This window comes from Protopterus annectens, chromosome 8.part0 (genome assembly GCF_019279795.1).
Source record: "Protopterus annectens isolate FY-2018-M chromosome 8.part0, PAN1.0, whole genome shotgun sequence".
NCBI classification, from domain to species: Eukaryota; Metazoa; Chordata; order Ceratodontiformes; family Protopteridae; genus Protopterus; species Protopterus annectens.
The window spans coordinates 926,105,428-926,128,927 of NC_056741.1; the positions used below are offsets into that span (position 1 = coordinate 926,105,428).

General features: G+C 35.5%; 1 protein-coding gene across 1 annotated transcript in view; it reads left to right on the forward strand.

Annotated features, from left to right (window-relative positions):
- NPHS1 (NPHS1 adhesion molecule, nephrin) overlaps positions 1-23,500 on the forward strand; it is a 1,231,105-nt gene that overhangs the window by 1,166,013 nt on the left and 41,592 nt on the right. Inside the window, exons 26-27 of the mRNA XM_044079328.1 lie at positions 8,155-8,269; positions 17,822-17,979. Coding sequence (XP_043935263.1) covers positions 8,155-8,269; positions 17,822-17,979 — 273 coding nt within the window. The remainder of the gene's footprint in view (positions 1-8,154; positions 8,270-17,821; positions 17,980-23,500) is intronic.

Genomic DNA, 23,500 nt, shown 5'->3' on the forward strand with positions numbered 1-23,500 from the left:
ATTTTACATGTATAAGCTATAAAAAAGTATGCTGTATGCAGTTCTTATATGATTATAGTTATTAACTGATATATATTTGACTTTAATAAGTAAAAGTATTATAGTTAATAGCAATGCCATCAAATACAGTGAATATTTTCATGCAATAATATATGTCTTATAAAACAATTATATGTGTCATTTGGGATTTGGTCACTTAAATAGTGAGTTAATATTCACTTAGATTAAGTAAGATTGAATGCTTACCCTACAAGACTAAAGTATGCACATTGTTTAGGCTGTCATAAGACTGTAGGGAATTATCTACATTATTTACAATATATTCAAATTATGATGTATTCTGTTGAAACAACATATGTTAAGTGGTGCTCTGGTTTAGATATAGTTCAGTAGTTACCATTAGATGTGTATGATAAGCATAGCTTCTAAATCTCAGGTCATGAAGCATGTACATTTGTATTCTTCCTTTAAATTATTTTTCAGTAGTTTACCGAATAGCTGTATGTTAATTTTTTTTTTGGGGGGTGGGGGGTGGAAATGCTATTCCAGCTGGGTACATTTTAGATTTTTTTTTTACATTTAGATAGCATAAAAGGGAAGACTAAGGAGATGGGTGCCTTTTTGACTGAACAGGTAGTAGGTGGGTTTCATATTTAGAGTTTGTCCATCAGAAGGTGGTAGGAGCCTTCACTCAGGAGTTTGCAATATTAAATATATGTTTGCTATGATTGTTATTAGTAGGAAGTCTGCTTTTAATATTGTGTAATGATGGTGATGCCTATTCAAACTTAAGTGAATAAATCTAGAAATTTTGTTTTCAGCTGTTTGTGGAATGGATGGGTTTTGAGCAGAAAGTAAATTATGAGTAGTCAATATTTTAGTTAAGGGAGAAGAGGCTTATCTAGCTTCAAGGTGGGTGACTTTATATGAGACTTTGAGTTGGATTAGAACATTTTCAGCTTGGATTTCTGTTGTAAGGTATGTACTTCAGTTTTTTTTTTTTAATTTCAGTGCTTCTACCAGGGTTTTTACTTATGTAGTCCCCAAAATATATTTCTACTTTGTAGCTGTTGTGTTCTGGTCTTGTGCCACTAGGTGGAGATAGGGGAAGGCAGAAGGAGAAAAACAGAGTTAGCGGATGTGATAAAGACTAGCTGTTCCTGTTGGACTGATGTTTCTGTTCCTGTTGTAGCTTCGAATGGTTAGATGAAAATCTTTAATATTGAACCTGGAGTCTGTCTATATTAATCATCTGACAACTTAACAATCTGGTGATGAGGTACTTACTTGTTTCTGTTTGTTTACGTTGACTGTTGCTGCCACTTCTTTTCCTCCACCATTTTTGCCATGCCCAGGTGAACCTACTATACCATTTGATATGTGGCTAAAGATGTTTAATAATTACATCCTGGTTGTTGGTGCATCAGGAGATGAATGGCCAGAAGCACATAAAAAGGCACCTCTCCTTCATTGTCTGGGAACAGAAGGTCAGAGACTGTTTCACACACTTTCAAATCAAGGTATGCCACTGGAGGATGCCATTAGGGCTTTAAGAGTTCATTTTGCTCCATGGAGAAATGTTGTTGCTGAGTGGCATGCTTTTAGGAAACGTGCTCAGGCTGCCCATAAAACTATTCCTCAGCATGTGGCTGCATTACGAGACTTAGCAGTTATATGTGAGTTTGATACTAAACTGGATGAAATGTTATAGATCAGGTGGTGGAACATGTGTCTAGTCATTGTATACGTGAATGATTGCTTTTAGAACCCGAGTTGACTTTGGATAAAGCTATTACGATTGCTACGCAAATTTAAGCCACAGGTGAGCAGGCAAAGTTTATTTCAGGTGATAGACCAGTACTGGTACAGGTATTACATACCCAACCTGTGTCTACTGCTGGTCACCCCCACCACAGGCCTCCTTCTAAGCTCCTGCCTGTTTCACAGCCTACAGCTGCTAGGCCTTCTGCAGCCTCTTTTCATGCTTATTACAGTGGATCTGATAAGCATCTTGCCAATAATAAACACTGTCCTGCTGCTTCTGTTAAATGCAACAACTGCCGAAAGACTGGTCATTTTGCACGTGTTTGCTGTTCTTTGCATACATACTCTGTGCAGGACGTTGCCATACCTGAACTACAGATCTTTTACTTAAGTGACCATTCATCATCCAAGAGAATCCGTTGCAGTGACACAATGAAAACTTCAACTGCTACTGCACTTGTGGATCTAATTGTAGATTCTGGCTCATCAGTGTCCATTTTGTCTAAATGTATATATGATGCATACTTTCAAGGGGAAGCTTTATTGCCACCTACAGTTAAGTTAGTGACTTATTCCCATGCTCCACTTCCTGTACTTGGCTGCTTACCAGTTACTGCGTCCAAAGATGATGTTACATGCTCTGTTTTCATTGTGGAGTCTGGAACTGCTTTGTTGGGTATGGATTTAATAAAGGGTCTACATTTGTGCTTTAATGCCAGCACTGTCTTAGCATGTGCTACCACTAACTTGGTTCCTGGCATGTGTCTTTCTACAGCTCCATTACCTCCTTTGAACCTGGGTTGTGCAAAAGGCTTTATACATAAAGTTAAAGTATTAGCTTCTGTTACTCCAGTATGACAAAAACTATGTTGCTTACCTCTATCAGTTTGGCAGGATGTAAGTGCAGACCTGGATCATGCCCATTGTGGTGGTTCAAAAGAGGACTGGTGGTATTTGCCTATGTGCTGATTTGAGAGAACCTACTAAAGCTATCATTACAGAGAGTTTTCCTCTTCCTCACATTGATGAAATGCTATCCTTGCTGAAAGGAGCAACAGTGTTCTCTAGCATTGTTTTAGAAAGTGCATACTTTCAGCTTTTGCTTCATGAAGACAGCTGTGACTTGACTGCCTTTATTACTCATGACAGCTTTTTCCAGTTTTGCTGGGTTCTATATGGGTTAGCATCTGCTCCATCTGCTTTTCAAAAGATGCTTGTTATAATTTTGCAGGGGTTGCCATATGTTGCGAACTACTTAGATGATATAAGTTTGTGAGCATGCACACAGGTTGACCATTGTTGGACACTTCAAGCCGTTCTTAAATGCATAAAAGATGCAGGATTACAGCTAAATGAACCAAAATGTCATTTCAATCAGGCCAGTTTGCATTTCCTGGTCCATACTGTTACAGCACAAGGGATACAGCCTGATCAGGGGCATATTGAGTCTCTTTTCCATGCCCCAGCTCCCACCAATGTTTCCAAGTTATGTTCCTTCTTTGGACTTGCATCTTGGTATAATAAGTTTATTCCATATGTTGCCACCATTGTAGAACTCTTACGTGCCTGCCTCTGCCAAGATATGCCATTTTCCTGGTCTGAAGAAGCTCAGCGTAGTTTTCTCTCAGTGAAACAGTGGCTGATTGACAGTCCAGCCTTGGCTTTATTTGACCCTGATTTGCTTACTGTAGTTTCTACTGATGCATCCGATTATGGGCTTGGAGCTCTCCTTGCTCAAGTTCACCCTGATCATACAGAATGGACTGTTGCCTTTGCATCTTGGACTCTTACTGCTGCTGAAAGGAAATATTCTACGGTTGAAAAAGAGGCTGTTGGATGTGTGTTGGCTGTTGAAAAATGGAGAACTTACTTGTAGGGTCATAAATTTACTCTCTTTACTGATCACCAAGCGTTGACTACATTACTGTCCTCAAAAGGGTCTGATTGGGCAGGCATGCAGATTGCACATTCACTTGTCTGACTGCTGTCTTTCAACTATACTGTTGCTTATCATCCTGGGTCACAGAATTACATTGCTGATTGCCTCTCTCACTTGTCCTTGCCTCCTATTGCTGAAGAAATGTCTGAACCTGAACCTGAGTTTGCAGCGATGTCTGCTGCTTTACCTGCCCTCTCACCTGGTGAATTTGCCTCTGCCTCCTCCAGTGAGTTGTCCACTCTGCAAATCCAGCTTACCAATGGTTGGCCTTCTTCTCTTAATGCAGTGGGCACAAACATGCATCCATATTTCCGATTACGAGATGAACTCAGTGTACAAGATGAGTTTGTGTTCCATGACACTCGTCTCATTGCTACTGTTTCTCTGCACCACACTTTAGTAGCACTTGCACATGAAGGCCATTGAGGCATGGTGAGAATGAAACAGCGGCTGCATGAGCTACACTGGTGGCCAGGTATGCATGATCATGGTTGCAGCTCAAGTTAAAAATTGTCAGCTCTGCTAATTTTCTGACAAGATGGCCAATCCTTCAGTGGCACCTTTACAACCTGTTAAATTTCCATCCAAACCTTGACAAAAGTCATCCTTAGATGTAGTGTGTCCATTTGAAATGGCTATCTGGAATTGTTGTTATGCCCTAACCCTCATTGATCATCACAGTAAGTGCCAGAAGTTGCCTTCATTGCCTCTGTCACTACTCAAGATGTTATAGACTTCCTCACTTCAGTTTTTGTCCAATTTGGACATCTGCGTACCATTGTATCAGATAATGGATGTCAGTTTACCTCTGCAGATTTTGCAGTGTTTCTTGCAGAAGGAGATATACATCACATACATACATACTTCAGTATACCATCCAGCTGCAAATGGTGCCATTGAAAGATTTCATCATGTTCTAAAAGGTTGCATACATCTGCTATCTTACAGGTGAAACCTTGGAAACTGGTTGTGTCAGAATTTCTTCATGTATATCATGCAACACTGTATGCTACTGCAGAAGTATCCCCTTTTGAATTGCTTCTTGGCCAGAAAATGGGAACATGCCTCACTGTTCTTCCTCCTCCTGTTACCTGCATGGTTAATGTTGATACTGTAGGTAAAAGGGTCTCTTCTCTTCAAGAAAAAAAATGAAAAAAATATTCAGATACTAGATGTGGGACACGGCTTCCTTATTTTCAAAAGGGGGACAAGGTGCATATTCAGAATCCACTACATGTTCCAAAAGCACATCCAAGATTTTTACAGCCGGTGGAAATTCAAAAGGAAATTGGTCCATGAACTTACTTGTTAGCAGATGGAAAAAATGGCATTCTTCCCATTTATTTAAGTCAAATGCACTTGAGACAAGTGATGCTTTAAGGGTTGCTTCAGTAGAATTCTCACTTCTATCTACAGTGACACCAATGCCTGAATCTGCTCACATTCCTCCAGCTCGTGTGAGAAGGAGAACTCATTGGGTTGAGGACTATGTTACATAAATATAAATGTTGATGTAATTCAGTGTTTATTACAATGTTAGTCATGTTTAATTTACATATTGTAAGTGTAGTGCTGTTCTTAACTAAGGGGGAACATGTTGTTTTCTTAAGTTAGGAAGGAATATGTTGTGTTCTGGTCTTGTGCCACTAGGTGGAGATAGGGGAAGGCAGAAGGATAAGGACTCGCTGTTCCTGTTTACTGATGTTTCTGTTCCTGTTGTAGCTTCGAATGGTTGGATGAAAATCTTTAATATTGAATTTGGAGTCTGTCTATATTAAACATCTGACAACTTAACAGTAGCCTAATAGATAATCCATTACCCAGTTCCATAGTGAACTCTTCATGTTGGAGAATTCTGTTTAATGTGTGAGAAGATATGTCAGCTTTAGTAATTCCTGTGTTATTTGTGGAGTTTTTAATTCAGTACTGCAGTGACAAATATTACTTTACATATCTGTGGTAATTCCCACGGAAGGTGGCTGATGAGTAATGACCATAATAAAGGATCATGTATTGCTTGTTGATGGACATCTTTTGTAGAAGTAGTTAACATCTGAGTGGTTATTGTTACACATGACTTTCTACATACTCTTGGAGGCAGATAGTTCTCCCCTGCAGTATTTCATTATAAAATCAACAGAGGGCTACATTTTATAATAATAATAATTAATGGCCCATATTTTAAATGCACATTTCAAATCTATAAATGTAATTCCTGTTACTAAGCATTGGCCCATATTTGTGAACATTTTATTTATTAGGGAGTAAACTGATGATAAAATATTATATTACAGAATGAATATATCTTGCTCATATGTGGAGATGTTATGTTTTTTAATGAATTCTAATATTCGGTTATAAACTAATTTTTCTAATAATTATTCAGTCAGATGTTAGCAATAGGCAAAAAAAGAGTAAGGGGAAAGTACTTACGAATGTGACTTATTAGCACATGTTCAACGCTGTGGGTTATGATGGAGGAATGCATGGTAGGGCTGTAATTGAACTCTATTTTTTCAAGAAGGTATTGCATTGTTTGCATTACTTTCAATATTTTAAAAAGTAAGATTTTTAAAGTTTGGGATAGTATGTTATTAAAGATGAGCTATACTGAGTTATGTGGATATTGTTTTCTATGAAACTTTAAGTGTGTATGTCTCATTTACTGCCTGGAGCTGCTATTGGAAAGATTTATAGATTGAAAGGCTAGTTGGTATTTACCAGAACATCTTAATTGTCACAAGTGTATATTTTTAGCTTCTAGAAGAACTAGGCTTTTGTAATGTTGTATTGATCCTAATTATATTTCAGGTGTATTGTAAGCGAAATAGTTGTCTGGGCTGGTTGGGTCTTTGATTAATTTTCCATGTAATTTCCTGTGGTTATGCTGGTTGTTGTAGCTCGGGTATTAGTTAAAACATTTTATTTTCCTGAAGTCCTCTTCTTTTGAATGAATAAATTCTGGCTTACTTAGAGAGTATAAAGTTATAAAATATTAAATGAGATGAAGTTGTTTCAAAGTGTAGGGTCTAATCTATGAATTTTGCTCTGTTGTTATGGCAGATACTGACAATTCTAGAATATATCATGTAAGGAACGTTACATGGTGCTTATTTTATTTTAATGGCTATGCACAGAGTACGTGACAGTGGTCAATGAATTTAGCAGTATATTTAGTGTTCTGACTTTGGCTAGGATATTTTACTACTGTTATATCTAGTACCATGGATTATCCCATCATAGGTTTAAGTCTTGTTCCTTTACAAATGGTGTTGGGTTGTTTAGGCCAAGGTATCCGGTGAATAGCATTTCTTTTTGTTCTTTCTAGTCTATGGTAAGATCAAAAGGAGGTTTAGCTTCTGACACTTAGAAAAAATATTTTTGTATTTATTATATTTCAAATAATAGTTATTAAAGAGGGTGATGGTATATAAATTATGGAGGTTAGTATTTTAATATGACCTTTAAGCAGAATTTGGAGTACTAACCTGCTTGGGTCTCTCTTGGTTATTGTACTGCACTCTGTTAATATTTTTGGTTTCAGAATATTTTTATTAAGGGTAAGAACTCTTCTTTCCTGTCTGTTGCCCACTGTATTCCAGTAAATATGGTATACTGGTATCATATGATATGTTTCTGCATTTAGTCCCTGTGAAAACCATTGAGGAATGAGGCTATAAAGGAAGCTGAGGAGACTACTCATATCTTATGGTATCTAAAGCTATGTTGGATGAGATAAAGTATAAAGAATAATAGTAAAACTGCTAAGAATAGGGGCAGGTTTTATTAAATATAGCGACAGAAGTGTCTGGAGTAAGCTCACACCAAAGAATGAACATCTTAATTAAAATACAGGACATTTTCCTGACATAACTAAACAAAAGCCAAGCAAAAGAATTTCATGAGGTACACTTTTCCAACATGAGTGATTATTTTTTTTTGTTTTAATTTAATGCCCTTGTTTACTTGCAAGCTTTTCATAAGTATAACTATTGTAAGGACTGCATGTATACCTAATCCAAGGGAAAAGTGCTGTATTTCACAAAGAATACATGTGTTCATATGTAAACATATAATCATTTTAATGTGTTTTAACACTGGACTATAAATATTTTTTTTCTGTATTACAGATTTGTCATATGTGTTTTAGAGTCCTTTCTCTGTTAAACTCCTGTTCATTTAAAATATAAAGATAATTTGTGCAACTGAAATGTTTTGGATGGATTATTGACAGAAATGAAATTTGGACAAGAAAAGAAGTAAACCCTGAGAGGGTATTTTACATATTTTACTTTGAAAATGTATTCAAACGAGTGTGCATTTATCTTACACGATAATTAGTTATGGAAATCTTGAAATATAAAATGTGTAAACAATGTATGTGGTATTCATGGTGTTTTACTGTATTACAGTTTATGTTGATGTACGTTGTTTATCTTTCTCCAATCTAGCTGACTTCGTCTGATGGTGGTTATTATTACTATCCAGGAAATGAGTTCCATCCCACACTTTATCCCCACCAGGAGACATCAGAGACCATGAGTAATGAAACCTCCAGTATTCAAGGTAGGAATGGGCATCTAGGCATAGTGATGCAGGCCAAGCCAGTGAAAGTAGCCAGCTGTTTCAGCTCCTAGAGCTTCATATTCCTGGATGACTTGAACACATATGTATGTGTCTTATAATGCCCTTGCACCAACCCATTCCCACAGTGTAGTGATATAAATTCTCAACAATTTTAATTGATAAAATCTACTATTGGCATTAGCGGCATATCCAAATAGCTGCTCTTAGAGATGCACAGTATCGATATACAAATAGTATCTACATATACTGTTTATACTTTCACCTGTTTGTCATCTAGTATTTACAACATTGCTTCTCTTGCTGTCAGTATGCAAATGAATAAAATATGAAACAGATTTTCCAACATATATAAGCAGTACTGAAAGTGAAATAGCACTAATACTGACAGATATTGGAATGCAATTAAGGCACAAACTTTAAATAGACAATTGAGATATGTAAGCACTAGAGAATAGGATAGTTATGTTAAAGAATGGGAGTGCAATGCAATTATAAGGAATTTATCATTAATATTTATGAGAAGGCACACCTTGTACTATGAGCATGAAGCTATAATTGCTGCATTTTTTTCTGACAATATGCAATGTTTTTAATTCAGCACTGCAGTGCCAAATATTGCTTTTCATAAAAGAGGGAAGGAAGGAGGTTGGGTAGCAAGTGTTCACACCAAAATCTGACCCCTTACCCAGCTACATTCACATAAAACAACTTAAGCCCCTCCTCACACCTACCTCACTTCCTCCCCGACCCTTCTCCCTTCTAATTTAACCCTTCTTTCTTTCTCCACTGCACTAACATTCTTCCCCTTCCATCCCAGCCCTAATAACCCTTCTCTGCCTCTCTCCCCAAACTCTAACCCCCTTTCATCATTCCTACATGACCCTCATACACTGAAGGTGTCTCTGATCAAACTGGTTTGTCCCAAACCTCATATATTATTTACCTAAACTTCCCTACCGTGACAAAGTGTGAAACAAACTTTCAAAGCTCCAGTTGGAAGTATGTTTCCCATAGCATGTGCAGTAGTATGTATTGCATGTCATGGTCCAATGTACAAATAAAAGCAAAGTAAACATTGCAACACAGCTTTGATGTAGCCCATCCATGCTGTTTTATATAATCCTCCTCAAATATCTCAGAAATGTAGCTGTTATCAATTAACAATGCTACATTGCTAACAAAATGTGCCCATATTTTTTCTTTTCTTTTTCAGCAGCAAAATACCAAATGTTGGTCTTTACAACATAAATCAGAATATGTGGTGGAGCGCAGCACATTCAGGGCACCAGATTCGGTCCTCAGCTATTTACTATCTTTTCAAATGAAATCCACATACATACTAACATCAAACTAATTCAATATGGCAATGGCTCCACAGTTATGCCCTTCAAAGCTACCCCAATGCACTAGTTTCATTAACGATAAAATAAACCATCAGCTTTTAACAACTACCGCTTTTGTAGACTAATGTCCAGGAATGGATTTTGCATGGGGCTGGTTAAAGGCACCAATGGAGTGACAGCTGTGTGACTGTGGAATTAGAAAATGTAGCTAAGGGTGGGGTAAGGGGCATTGTACTCCATGTAAGAACAATGTTTTATTTATTTGATTGGTTACTTTTGGCAATTGTAAAAGCTATTTTGCTTGAATATATGATCATTAGTTCTCTTGAAGTGCATGAGGCCAATGTATTTTTACTTGACTCAGTTCGATCATTGATTTATTTATGCACTATCTTTCTACATAATTATACACACAACAGATTAATTTGGATCCTCTATACTTCCACTAAGTCAATAAAAATTGGAACTGTCCCACTGTAAATAAAACAGATAGAGAAGAGACACACCTTCCAAGTTACTAATAAAACAATATGTAAAAAAAAAGTAATCTCTGCTAGTGTTTAGCTCTTGGCTAGAATAATTTTTTTGGCCTCACCTGCTATCTTTTCTCCAAATACTTGTTTTTTTCACTACCCTTTTTCTCTACTGGCTCAAAAAGATACTCACTAAATCACACGGAGTAACTTTGTTTACATAAATTATATTAATCGCAGGCTGTAAATGACAAGACTCAAGCTCTTCTCTCTGATTAGATCAATTTACTGTCCTCCCTTTGTTATAGTTTCATCACTCTCTATCTCTCCCCTAATCTAGCCAAAAGTAGTAGCTCTTATAACAGTCAGTGCATCCCCAACCATTCGCACTTTCTTGATTTTCTCAGTCTCAAATAAAATAATACTTTCATAGTTGCTCTACTAAAATATACTATATTTCATTATCAACCAAATTCTCAGCTTTCTAATATTTCCATAGTTAAGATGCCTCTTCTTTTTATTATTTCAGTTGCTAGAAATTTCAGGTAATATTACTGTATCTTTTGCAATGTTATATTTCTCTTTGTTATATACAAGCCTGTGTCTATTTCTAATGAATGTTCAACACTGTACACACACACACACACACACACACACACACATATATATATATATATAAATATATAAAATGTGTGTGTGTGTATATGTATAAATATATATATATATATATATATATATATATATATATATATATATATATATATATAATATATATATACACACAAACTATGCTATGTTTCTGAATGATGTTTATGTAAGTTATTGTAAAGCTTTTTCTTTCATGCATGTACACAGGCAGTTTTAACAAGCATATGACTTTTTACTTTTTAACATCATGCAGTTTACTATATGCTTCACAATTTTGAAAATATTAAAATAGGGATGATGTTTATTTTTATAACTAAGCATATTGGATTTTATGTTTTCATAAACTATATAAATTACAAATGAAGTGCTCAGTATTTAAGATGATGCTCTACTACACATTATATTAGATGGTACCCTGTGGATGAAAAGAAAGTATTTTCAAGAAAAACAGCCATTTTTTGGAAAAAGAGTGAATGAGGCTGAAACGTAAAATGAAGTCTGAATATTGTAAAGAGTGAAACGTTTAGAGGCTAAATATATGATTCCAGATAAACACACATCTTAAGAGGGTGTATCATTAAAGCTCATCTTTTTTAAACTCCTTTATAAAATTATCACTTAAGACATGGGTAAACATATATTCATATAAAATAAACCATACTAACATGTTTTCAGTTACAAACATTATACATCATATGTATTCTTTTGTACAACTATCATCAATCCAACATTACATGAATTGCTCAATTCCTGCTTTCCCTTAAACCTCACTCCTTCTCCAAAACATTATTCTGCACGTATTCTACCAACAATTTCCATTTTCTCTATGTAATTTGCTCCTACCCTTTTCTAAAGATCCCATTTCCAGTTCTGTTATCTCTGTTAAAATATTCAATTCTTCAAATGCAGTTGGTTTAGACTTTGATTTCCATTTTCTAGTAATTGCTTTTTTTTTTTTTTGGCAAACACCAAAATTAAACTTAAAAAGGCCTTACTATGTTTAGATAATTCAGGTCGTGTATGCCATCACAAAAAAAATCCTTAGTTACAGTGGATATAAAATGTTTACATACCCCTGTTAAAATGCCAGGTTTTGTGATATAAAAAATGAGACCACAATAAATCATTTCAATCCTATACCTATAACCTGTACAATTCAATTGAAAAACAAATCTGTTTGGGGAAAAATATAAAAAATAAAAAAAACAAAACTTACAATATGCTGGTTGCATAATTGTGCATACCCTTAAACTAATACTTTGTTGTGTGCACACCCTTAAACTAATACTTTGTTGAAGCACCTTTTGATTTAATTACAACTTTCACTCTTCTTGGGTACACACCTGCCATCAATTAAAGAGACTCTGATTAACCCCAATTAAAGTTCAGCTGTCCTAGTAGGATTTTCCTGACATTTACTCAGTTGCCTGCTACAGCAAAAGCCATGGTTCACAGAGACCTTACAAAGCATCAAAGGGATTTCATTGTTGAAAGGCATTAGTCAGGAGAAGGGTACAAAAAAATTTCCACAGCATTGGATATACCATGGAGCACATTGAAGACAGTCATCAAAAAGTTGAGAAAATATGGGACAACAATGATGTCGCAATGAATGGGACATCCCTCCAAAATTTATCAAACGACAAGATGAAACTGGTCAGGAGGCTGCCAAGAAACCTACAGCAACACTGAAGGAGCTGCAGGAATTTCTGACAAGTACTGGTTGTGTACTACATATGACAACAATCTCCCGTATTCTCCATATGTCTGGACTGTGGTGTAGGGTTGCAAGACGGAAGCCTTTTCTTACACAGAAAAGCATCCAGGCCTGGCTAAAATTTGCAAAACAATACATCAAGTCTCCCAAAAGCATGTGGGAAAATGTGCTATGGTCTGATGAGACCAAGGTTGGACTTTTTGGCCACAATTCCAAAAAGTATGTTTGGCACAAAAACAACACTTCGATTTATCAAAAGAACATCATCCCCATGGTGAAGCATGATGGTGGCAGTATCATGCTTTGGAGTTGCTTTTCTTTGGCTGGAACTGGAGCTTTATTCCAGGTGGAGGGAATTATAAACAGTTCCAAATACCAGTTACTTTTGGCCCAAATCATTCAGGTGTCTCCTAGAAAGCTGAAGATGAAGAAGAATTTCACCTTTCAACACAACAATGACCCCGTGCATACATCCAAATCAGCAAAAGAATGGTTTCACCAGAAGAAAATTAACCATTTTGGAATGGCCCAGCCAGTGCCCAGACATAAATACAAAAATCTGTGGGATGACTGGAAGAGGGCTGTGCACAAGAGATCTACTCGCAATCTGACAGATTTGGAACACTTTTGCAAGGAAGAGTGGACAAATATTGTCAAGTCAAGATGTGCCATGCTGATCGACTCCTACCCAAGAAAACTGAATGTTGTAATTAAATCAAAAGGTGCTTCAACAAAGCATTAGTGTAAGGGTGTGCACACATAACAAAGTATTAGTTTAAGGGTGTGCAACTTATGCAACCAGCGTATTGTACGTTTTTTTTATTTGTTTGTTTTTCAATTGAATTGTACAGGTTGTAGGTCACATTAAAGGTGGGAAAAGGTTTGAAATGATTTATTGTGATCTAATTTAATTTTTTTTTACATCACAAAAACCTGGAAATTTAACAGGGCTGTGTAAACTTTTTATATCCACTGTAAATCCATTTGCTCACCCAGTATTTCTGACAGAGTACTCTGCAGACAATTTTTAAAGTCTGCCAAACTCATTATATTCCCAAAACATATTTTCCGAGTTACCTCTTTCCTCCCTATCACACCTCTACATCTGGCATCTACCTGTGGAAAAACATTTTTTAGAGTCTGCTTTGGGTATAAAAATACCTTCGCAGACACTTCCAAGAAAAAAATCCTAAATCTTCTAGACTTTGTTGCATACATACCTTCCATTGTTTCTTTGTGAATTGCTTATCCAGTCTCTCTTCCCAGTTTTTATTAACTTCCTCTGATTGATTCTTATATAAAGTCATTATGTAATATTTTATGCCATACTAATTAGCCCTTTTATAACAGCAGATTATGTTCCCCTAACCGAGCAGGTCTTTCACTTAGGATTTCCCAATCCCTCTCTCTTTGTCTTTACTGAAGTCAATTCCTGATAGGGAAGGTACTCTGTAGCCTGCAGTACAAATGACTTCTTGGCTTCTTCCCATTCTGTTACCTTTCCCTCACTAGTTGTTTGCTCCAAACATCTTGGTTCATTTGCCATTTTCTTCCAGTAAGGTCCAGCTTCCTCTTGCCTATTCTCTATACCCTTAATTGCAGTCATCCCTATCATCAAAATTTCATTTCTTCCTTCTAGTTTTGGCTTAGTTCTTAGAATTTTAGTACACAAGCGGCCAGCACCAAGAGGTAATCAACACAACAACCAAAAATAGTAAAATTATTTATTTAAATTAGTCCCAGACTGGTTTCAGCAAATCTGCCTTCCTCAATGGGATATGTAACATAAAATCCCATATAATCATAACATTTAAATAGTACAACCCTCCAATAAAAGGTCAGCTTCACATGTTATGTCATTTCCTATGCCAATTATTAACATTCCTAAAGAATAAATGACTAAATATTAACATGTTATGGACTATAAGTCACAATTTTTATAAATATTATAAGTTTCATAAATGATCATTGAGCCCTGGTGAAAAGAGACCACCCAGTTTTATAATCCAATACTTCTCCTTTCTATTCAAAATAGAGTGCCAGCCCTGTCTATTAATTCTATTGCCATGCATCCTATCTATAATCATAAAGTAAAACTGGGCAGTACCATGAACTGTACAGTGTCTATATAGTGCATTCATCAACCTTTTGTTACATATATCACTCCGATGCTCAGACATACGGAGATGCAGGGGACGTGATGTCTGTCCTATATAGAAAGCCGAACAGGTGCATGCCGCTAGGTATATTACCCAGTCAGTTCCACAGTTCCCATAAAAATCTAGTATCGAAAAGCTGATGGGTATTTTTACTGGTGAATTGTTTGGACTTAAATATGTACTGGCACAAAGAACAATGGCCACAGGGAAAGGTGCCCAACAATCTGTCCCCAGTAATAGAGATCTGATGATGTACCGCACCCCCTGCATTGGTACATTTGAAATGAGAAAGATATGATCCCAATGTTTTTCCCTTTCTATATGAAAACTGACGGTTAGTACCAAGGCCATGGTATAACTCATCATTGGCCAAAAGTATGTTCCAATGTTTGGAAATGACATTCCGAATCAGATTGATATTATGACCATAGGTGGTTACAAATCTAATATTATCAGATTCCACCCTCTGTGTTTTTAATTTGTATTCTAATAATTGTGTCCTGTCCAAATCTGAGGCCCAATCACTGGCAACTATGATATCTTGAGTAACTCTCCAGGAGCTCTGGTTATTTTTCTTGTTCTAGGCTGCCTAGGTTTGGCAACAACATTTTCTACTTTCTGTCATTGTGCTAAAAGTTTTGTATTCTAGAGTTATTATCAAAAAGCAGTTGCTTAACAGCAATCTGTCTAAGTTCATGCATGTTATCCAGATATTCTGTTATTTCTCTTTAGCATTCTGCATTGTACCTCATCTTGTTGTGTGAAATCCCCTTATTTTCCATTAATTTAACCTCTGTTAGCATATCTAAATAATTCCTGTCACTTCCTAACCATCTCTTTTTTATTCTATTTCTACCCTATTTTAAAGCTCTGCTTTCATTTTATCCCACTTACTTACAAATTATAACTTCTGAAGAACTTTCTGTCTTTACTAATAAGTCATAAGTAATTTCCATTACTTAAGTTCATGTCTTTTTGATTAAGTTCATGTCTTTTTGACAAACAGGTAGGTGGGGAAGAACCAATGTCTCATTTTTACTTCCCATTTTCTGCATTAATGCTGCTGTCACAGTGCTTTGTTCTTTAAAAGGAATTGTTTTTGTTGAACATGCTAGATGAATGGACACAGTATTCTGTTTTTAAATGTTTGCATTACACTAACAGTGCTAAAGTATAATATAAAAGGTTATATCTTTGAAATATAACAAATAAAACAAAATCAAGCAACTATAGCACTTAAAGGGAAAGTAAAACAATGCACTGAAAATAAAACTCTACATCACGATAATATGAAGTTATTTAGCAGTTTCTTTCCACAATATTAATGGAACATTCCTAGAATAAAATAGAAACTGCTAAAATAAATATTTTATGCTTTTTCAAATCACATGATCGCACATATTAAGCCTAAAAATTCACTATAAAGATTGTATATTTATATTGATCAAGTCATTCAAGTGTGGTTTGGTATTAACTGCCAAATTAAGTTGAAAAAATAAATTTCTGGTCCTTAAATGGAATTTCATAATCCTCCCTTTGAATATCAAGGACCACATTTTTTATTTCCAAAACACATTTTTTTAAGTTGATACTATGTTTCTCTAAGGTATTATTCATATATTACATTTCTTTTGTATAACAAAACAACTATGCTTATATTTCAGACAATTTTTGTATATACTTTCCAACAGAGTAACTCCCACAAGACAAGACATGTATCCCAATGTACATATTTAATTTCAACATCCTTAAAATGCAAAAACAATGGCACAATCATACAAAGCTACTATTCATGTTTCATTTTGTGGATGTGCTTTATTTTTACAATGACACCCAACCTATAGGGCATTAATGTTTACTTATCACATTACAAACAAATGTAAATAAATAAATAATAAATTAATTTTCATAACTGCCAAGTAGAGTAAATAGTTGAAACACACATATAATATCAAAAAAGGTTTGTTAACTTTCTCATCCAGCATGTATTGGTGGTTTGTTGGTTTGTTTATTAGTCATTTGGAAATAATTATCATGTGGATTTGCAGAAGTTTGTTACCTTTGCATTGCATGTTATACTATGCTGTGATCATTCACTGATCATGCACTGGTACATTTGACTAACAATATAGTGTTATTTTCCAGAAAAGATTCAGTAACTTCCTTAGTTTCATGAAAATATCAATGTATCTTTCTTGTGAACGTCTGTTTTAGGTAGGAGGATATTTTTCATTTTAAATTTTGTTTAGTCATGTATTACTTCACATACTTGGACTTCTCATTTAAAGTCTTGCTATTCTAAGTATCACTGTCACCCAGAATTTAAACAGTGACCCTAATGAAGACAGTACATTCTTCGCCTTTTGCCCTTGCTGAGACATGTCATTAACACAATAGGAAATAATTAGCTTAAATGTTGATCCATTAATAGCTCATTAGCTTTAATATTGGCTAAGTAATAGTACACAGCAAGGCAAGCTGGGAGGATAACTATCTCTGCAGTGGAGTTACCATGCTTGCCTGACAAATCTCATTTCTTGTGACAATTGTTTTGGATTATTGTTTTCAAATATGGAAATTTAACATGGGTCCTCTATAGCCAAATATGCTAATGACTGCAAATTGTATATATAATTATTTAAGAAAAAGATGCAAAACATCTACAAGATCATGTATGTATCTCTTGCAGTACGAATCATGTCACCTTTATTACCAGCAAATTTACCACCATGATAGTTTTGTGGAAATAACATAAAATGACCATCAGATAAATCATCAAATCTGAAATAACATTAAAATTACAGATTTAGGGGCAGTCGTAAAAAAAGTGATAGGAAAAATAGTGAACTGACACAGTCAGTGAAGATATGGGAACAATTACAAGCCATTTAAACTCTGACTAGTGTCTGTTTATCAGATGAAGTCAGAAAAGCATATTCGATAACTCATCTAATTATAAAAAAGGCATATTTAATCACTCAAGGGTGATCACTAAACCACTTTCTACCTCACTGATCTGACCCATTATTGACTGCAACATAGCGTTTGGAAAAAAATACCCGAAACAAGCTGAAAAGATAAGTTTCATTAGAAGACAAAATGCAGGGTTAGAAAACTAAAATGTCCACATATGTTTGCAGGTTGCAGATTTTGTCTGAATTTGTTGTGCTAAAAATGATGTCCTTTTCCAGGCAGAAGCACAAGAATACATTGGGGAGAGCCTGCTGAGACACACGAATATGAAGAAGTTGGAGGACGTAGTATTTATGAAGATTTGGGAGGGGTTTATTCCCATTCTTTATCTTCTGTATATCCTATCAGAGATCTTCACCATGCTGAAAACTATGTGGTAAATATTGTCTCTAAAAATCAGATTATTTTTTTCCTTTTTGACATTTTTAATAGACTGAATATGATGCAGCAAAAGTTTAACTTTTTATTACTTTGTGTTCTTTCCTCTTGTCTACCAATTACTGATCTATCTTTAAAATTACATTTTCATAAATTTGGTGGCTATCCATCCTGAAGAGATCATAGCTTAAACTGTAATATGTACAGTTGAATCGGGTTATAAGCACAGAAATCCTAACAAAACTTTATTTGTTAAAGAGGACACCAAACAAAGTGAAAGTTTTTTTTATAAACTTTGCATCAGTATGACGATGTTTTCTCAGTTTGAAGTATGTTGTCTGTTGAGGTGGTGGATGTCAGATTATTTTATTTTGTCACACACAATGTGTGGCCTCAGAGACAAAAAAAAAACATAATTTGCGCAGTGGTGAGGGTGATGTGGTAGCAGTTTTTGTTTACATGGTAGGATACTAATTTTAATCTTTAATTTTCTTATTAATGTTTCCCTGAAAAAGTTGTAGGTAACTGCCAGGTGTTACAATGTCAATGCCTGCATTTTTAATGGTGTAATTTACTGCAATCTTATTTTATGACATACAGATTTCTTTCCACTATTTAATGAGGTTTAAAGCAGAACCATTTCAGTAACGAAATACAGAGTTACAAAATGTCGTAAGTCCCTTCCACTTTTTTTTTAAATAAATTAATCCTTTTTTGAGTTAAACATTGACCTGTGCAAGCTCAACTATATATCTATATATAGGTTTACCTTTGAATTGTCATCTGCTGTGTGCCCGACATATCTAACGCCGAAAGTACAGCTGCAAAAAACAACAATGCAGATTCACCATATGTTTGAATGGCAAATAAGCGAATGCTTTTTTGCCATTCAAACACATGGATCAAATATCAGAAATGGCTTTCCAGCAAACCATTTTTGACATTTGATCCTTTGAAGTTCTCCATATTTCAGTAATTCGGGTCACACAACAGGACAATCGCACATACCATGTGTGACAAAACAAAGTTAAACTATATATATATATATATATATATATATATATATATATATATATAAATATATATATATATATATATATATATATATATATATGTAGATAGATAGATACATATATATCATGCACATCTTAAGATAGGTCAGGTCATGGTGCAAATGATTTTAAAGAGGGGCTGTCATGAGAGCGAATGGTGAGTTGGTCTGATGCAAGTTATCTTGCAGATTCTCATCTGACAGTGCTGAGGGACTGGGACTGCAACCTCGAATGAGATGTGTAGATGAACACAGACATGGCCTGCATGAAATCTGCTGTGCTTGTTTCCCCTGACTAATTACAATGCCTTCTTGAGAATCACTTGTAGTCTCATGTTATCTGCTCCGACATGTTCAGACAGTACCCAGCCCTCCTACCCTTCTAAGACTGATTCCTGTTCTGGTAAGTCATAACTGTTGTATGAATGGAAGTGGGCACAGATGCTTGGTGTGTCACTATACTACACATCATTGTTATCATGGCATTACCCCTACCCTCTATCATTTTCACATAGAGCTGGAAATCCTCATGTATGACCTGGAGGACTCTGACCATTTCCAACTGACTCTCTGTGGCATTGCTCTGAGCCATAAAAATGTCACAGCACATTTACTGCTGGGCAACCAGCGCTTTATGTGTTTCCTGGGGAAGCTGTAACAAATGTGTCTGGCTCCTCTTTGTAAAGGTATCATTGTGGGTACTGTAACCTCTGAAGGTCTGCCATCATCTTGAAAGTGTCTGTCTGGGTTTGGAGGTATTGGTGTAGAAGTGTATAGGTTTCCCCAATACAAGCTGCAATGTAATGTCGGTATGTGCTTGACTTTGTCATGCACTGTCAGTTTCTGCAGAGTTACTAACATGCTGTGGTTTGTAAGATCCTGCCATTAAACTTGGGGACTGTGTGCTGCTTTCCATATGCTGTCTCATAAATATAGGTATGTTATCATCATTATCATCATCATCATCTTCAATAGCCATTCCACTTTGTTTCTGATGCTGGCCCCATAAAAACTATTTAAAAACGTTACTAATAAATTAATAGCATACACTACTGTGTACTAAGCAAGGGGGTTGGGGAGACACACTCCCTTCACTGTCATTCTATGCAGATACAGAAGGTTCACATGCTTATACTAATTTTCAAGTGTTTAATGCAATCATTCCATGTCAACATTCATTTATCTGTATAAATATGTGTTACTCTTTTTAAACTAACCTACAGAAGCAAAGGTTTTTAGTAGCCCATGCCATACCACCTCTGATTATTCCAGTACCATCATCTTTTGTACATGGTGTAAACCTTGGCTTGAGATGATTGTCACTGCAGGAGTGACACCTTGACCCCATGTGCAAAATGGGAAAAAAGGGATTGAGGATGGATGGATGAATGGATGGATGGATGGATCCCCAGTAATTGAGAGGTATTATTCCTCATCTGTTGTTAATGCAATAATTGTTGGAGGGGCCTCGTGTGTTGATACAGGCAATTGCATTTTGCCTCACCTTGGATCTACATAGTTTATGCCATTTGCCCTCTTCTTGCACTATGTAATATGCAGTTTCTTCCACCAACTGCATTAATGGCCATTATAACTTAATTCCAGGCTTTTGATGTCTCAGCCATCTTCTTTGGGCCCCCCTTCAGCAAGCAAACGTTTGCCATTTGTCTTAATGGCTGCCATAAAGATAAAGTTTTCCTCATGGTAGAAGTTGTACTTTCTCTGCCTTAATTTCTTGTTCTGCATCATTTCTGCATATAAAAATATGCCACAGTCATACCTGAAAAGCTATTACATGCAATCATCAGTCAAACACAGCAATGAAAGCATGCCTGTTATCCTCGTATAAGAAAATAGATGTCACAAACCCTGTAATAAGATAAAAATGCAAAATCTCTGTCCAGCCAAGTGAATTTGTGCTATAGTAATATCTGCAGTATCATTTATTTATTTATTTATTTATTTATTTTATTTTACATTTGTTGACCGGGCTGGTTCAGCTGGATATATTTCCATTTTCAGCAGAGGCCCAGGGAGAAAAGCTCCACATATAAACCACAACCAAACAAAAATGTTTACAATATACAATAAAGGTATTACAATTTAAATTATGGGAAGACTATGAGACACATTACATTAATACATAATACACTTACAGATAATTTTACAGTATGAATATCTAGGGCCAACCCCAAGACATTGTTAAGATACAGCCATATTCTCGGTTATTCTAGTTTACTCCAGACAGTTACTATTTCCAAGGGGTTAAACAGTAACAGTAGAAAAAGGAGGAAGTATAAAGAGATGGCAGGAATACTACCTTCAGGATACATTCATAGCCTAAGTAGTACAGATAGCTTATAGGTGTCTAAGTAGTACAGATAACTTATAGGTGCTACTACTTAAGAGGAGTAGACAGCAAAGAGTGGAGGAAAGTATGAAGTAAAGAGATAATAGCAGAGAAATCCAGAGGATTAGTCTGGGTAACAGCAAGGGCATAGCCAGTAAGTTTTAAGGTGTTTCTTAAGACTTTGTTTAAAGAGAGGAAGGGAGGGAAGTGAGGTTAGGTCAGATGGCAAGAGGTTCCATTGTTTTCCATCAGTATTGGAGAACAGTGAGTCCCCAGCCAAGTTGTTAGACTTGGTGGTACTAGCTAGAAGTTTATTGGAAGAGCGTAAGGAATTAAGATTTCTATAGGGTGCTATAAGGTTGTTGAGTATTGGTGTGTTGTTGGGTTGGTAAAGAATCTTATGAACAATGGTAAGTTGGGAAAGTATCAGAACGTTTTTTAGTTCGAGCCAGTCTAGCTGGTGAAGGTTAAGACAGTGGTGAGTTCTATATGGGTTTCCAGTGGCAAATCTAGCTATACTATTATAGGAATTGGCTAGTTTAGTAAGATTATTTTTTTTTTAGATTAGTGTACATGGGTGCAGCATAAAGAATAGTTGAAATTAGATGGGAGTGGGCAATAGTAGTTCTGGCTGTTGGAGTTAAGAAAGGTTTTATCCTACATAAGGAGCCCAGTTCTTTATTAACAGATTTAACGGTGTTATTAATGTGATTATCAAAGGTGAGGTTATTATCAATTGTGATTCCTAATAGTTTGGTGGAAGAGTCGGGGGATATAAGGGTGCCATTACTGGATTGGATAGAGAAATCTATGGGGGAGGACTTACTGTTTGTTGTAAACAGTAGCAGCTTGGTCTTTTTGGCGTTCAAAAGAAGGCCACAATAAGTAAACAATAAATTAGCATTTGAAACTACTGCCGAAATATTCAACTGAATAACGCTATTAGTAGGATACCACGGAAGTGAACACGAACCGACAAGCAATGATACCACCAGTTTAATGAAAGTATAGTAACATATATTTCAAATACATATCAGATTTAGCGCTTTCATCCACTGCAATGTGGACTTCTTCAGAATAAATTAATTAATCAATTAGCTCCTTTATATGCTTTCTGGTGCCAAATAAAAGTTTCATTCCTTAAAAAGACATGCTCAATAAAAACATTTTATATGTATACCTGTATCTTCCATTTAGTAACTCAAAAAATGATCTAGATTAATAAATATTCCTATAACACTATCTCTTATTCTTACAATAATAATTAATTCTAAAAAAACATGTAAAAACGTCATGCTATTCATTCTCCTTTTAAAAACACAATGCAAAAAACAAAAATCTAATTATGATGGATATATAAACTCTTGCACTGCTGATTACTTCCCAACAATTAATATTTACAATATATGACATATGATGAAAAAAAATAAAAAAATAGAAAAAAATGTTTTTACAATGGTATTCTATTTCATAAATACTTTCTCAGTACAAAGATAGATAATGCAGTATGTTAAAAATTAAATAATCTCAGTTTCATACTGGTGTGTCTCTTTCACCAAAATGAACTTGTTATATTATTGTGTGGTGATTTCTTGAATGATCTACTGCTGATGTACTACATTCCCTATATATATATCTCTGTAACATGGGCTTTATAGTTATGTAGTCATTTAGTCCTGGTGCAGTTGAGGCATCTGTTAAAATTTGCCATCTCACTTCTCTTTCTCCTAAGATGGCTTTATGATTGCCTTCTCTTAATCCCGTCCTTAGTTGTTCCAAAATGGCAAATCGGAATTCATGACTACCCCCATGTACTGCTACATGTCTAGAAAGTGCATTAGTGCTGTCATTTTTTCTAATAGCATATATATGGTCATATATTCTCTTTTTGAACATTCTTTCTGTCTTTCCTATATAAAAGCTGGGACAGGTCAAACATTTAGCCATATATATGATATTCCTGGTATTACAGTTACCATACTGGAATACTATCTTGGTCTTATTTATGTTTTCCAAGGTAATACCTTCTTTTTTAAATATGGCATGACATTGTCCACAGCTTCCACATCTCTTTGTTCCCTTTTTCCGCTGATCAATTTCCCTTATTGTGTATCTCCT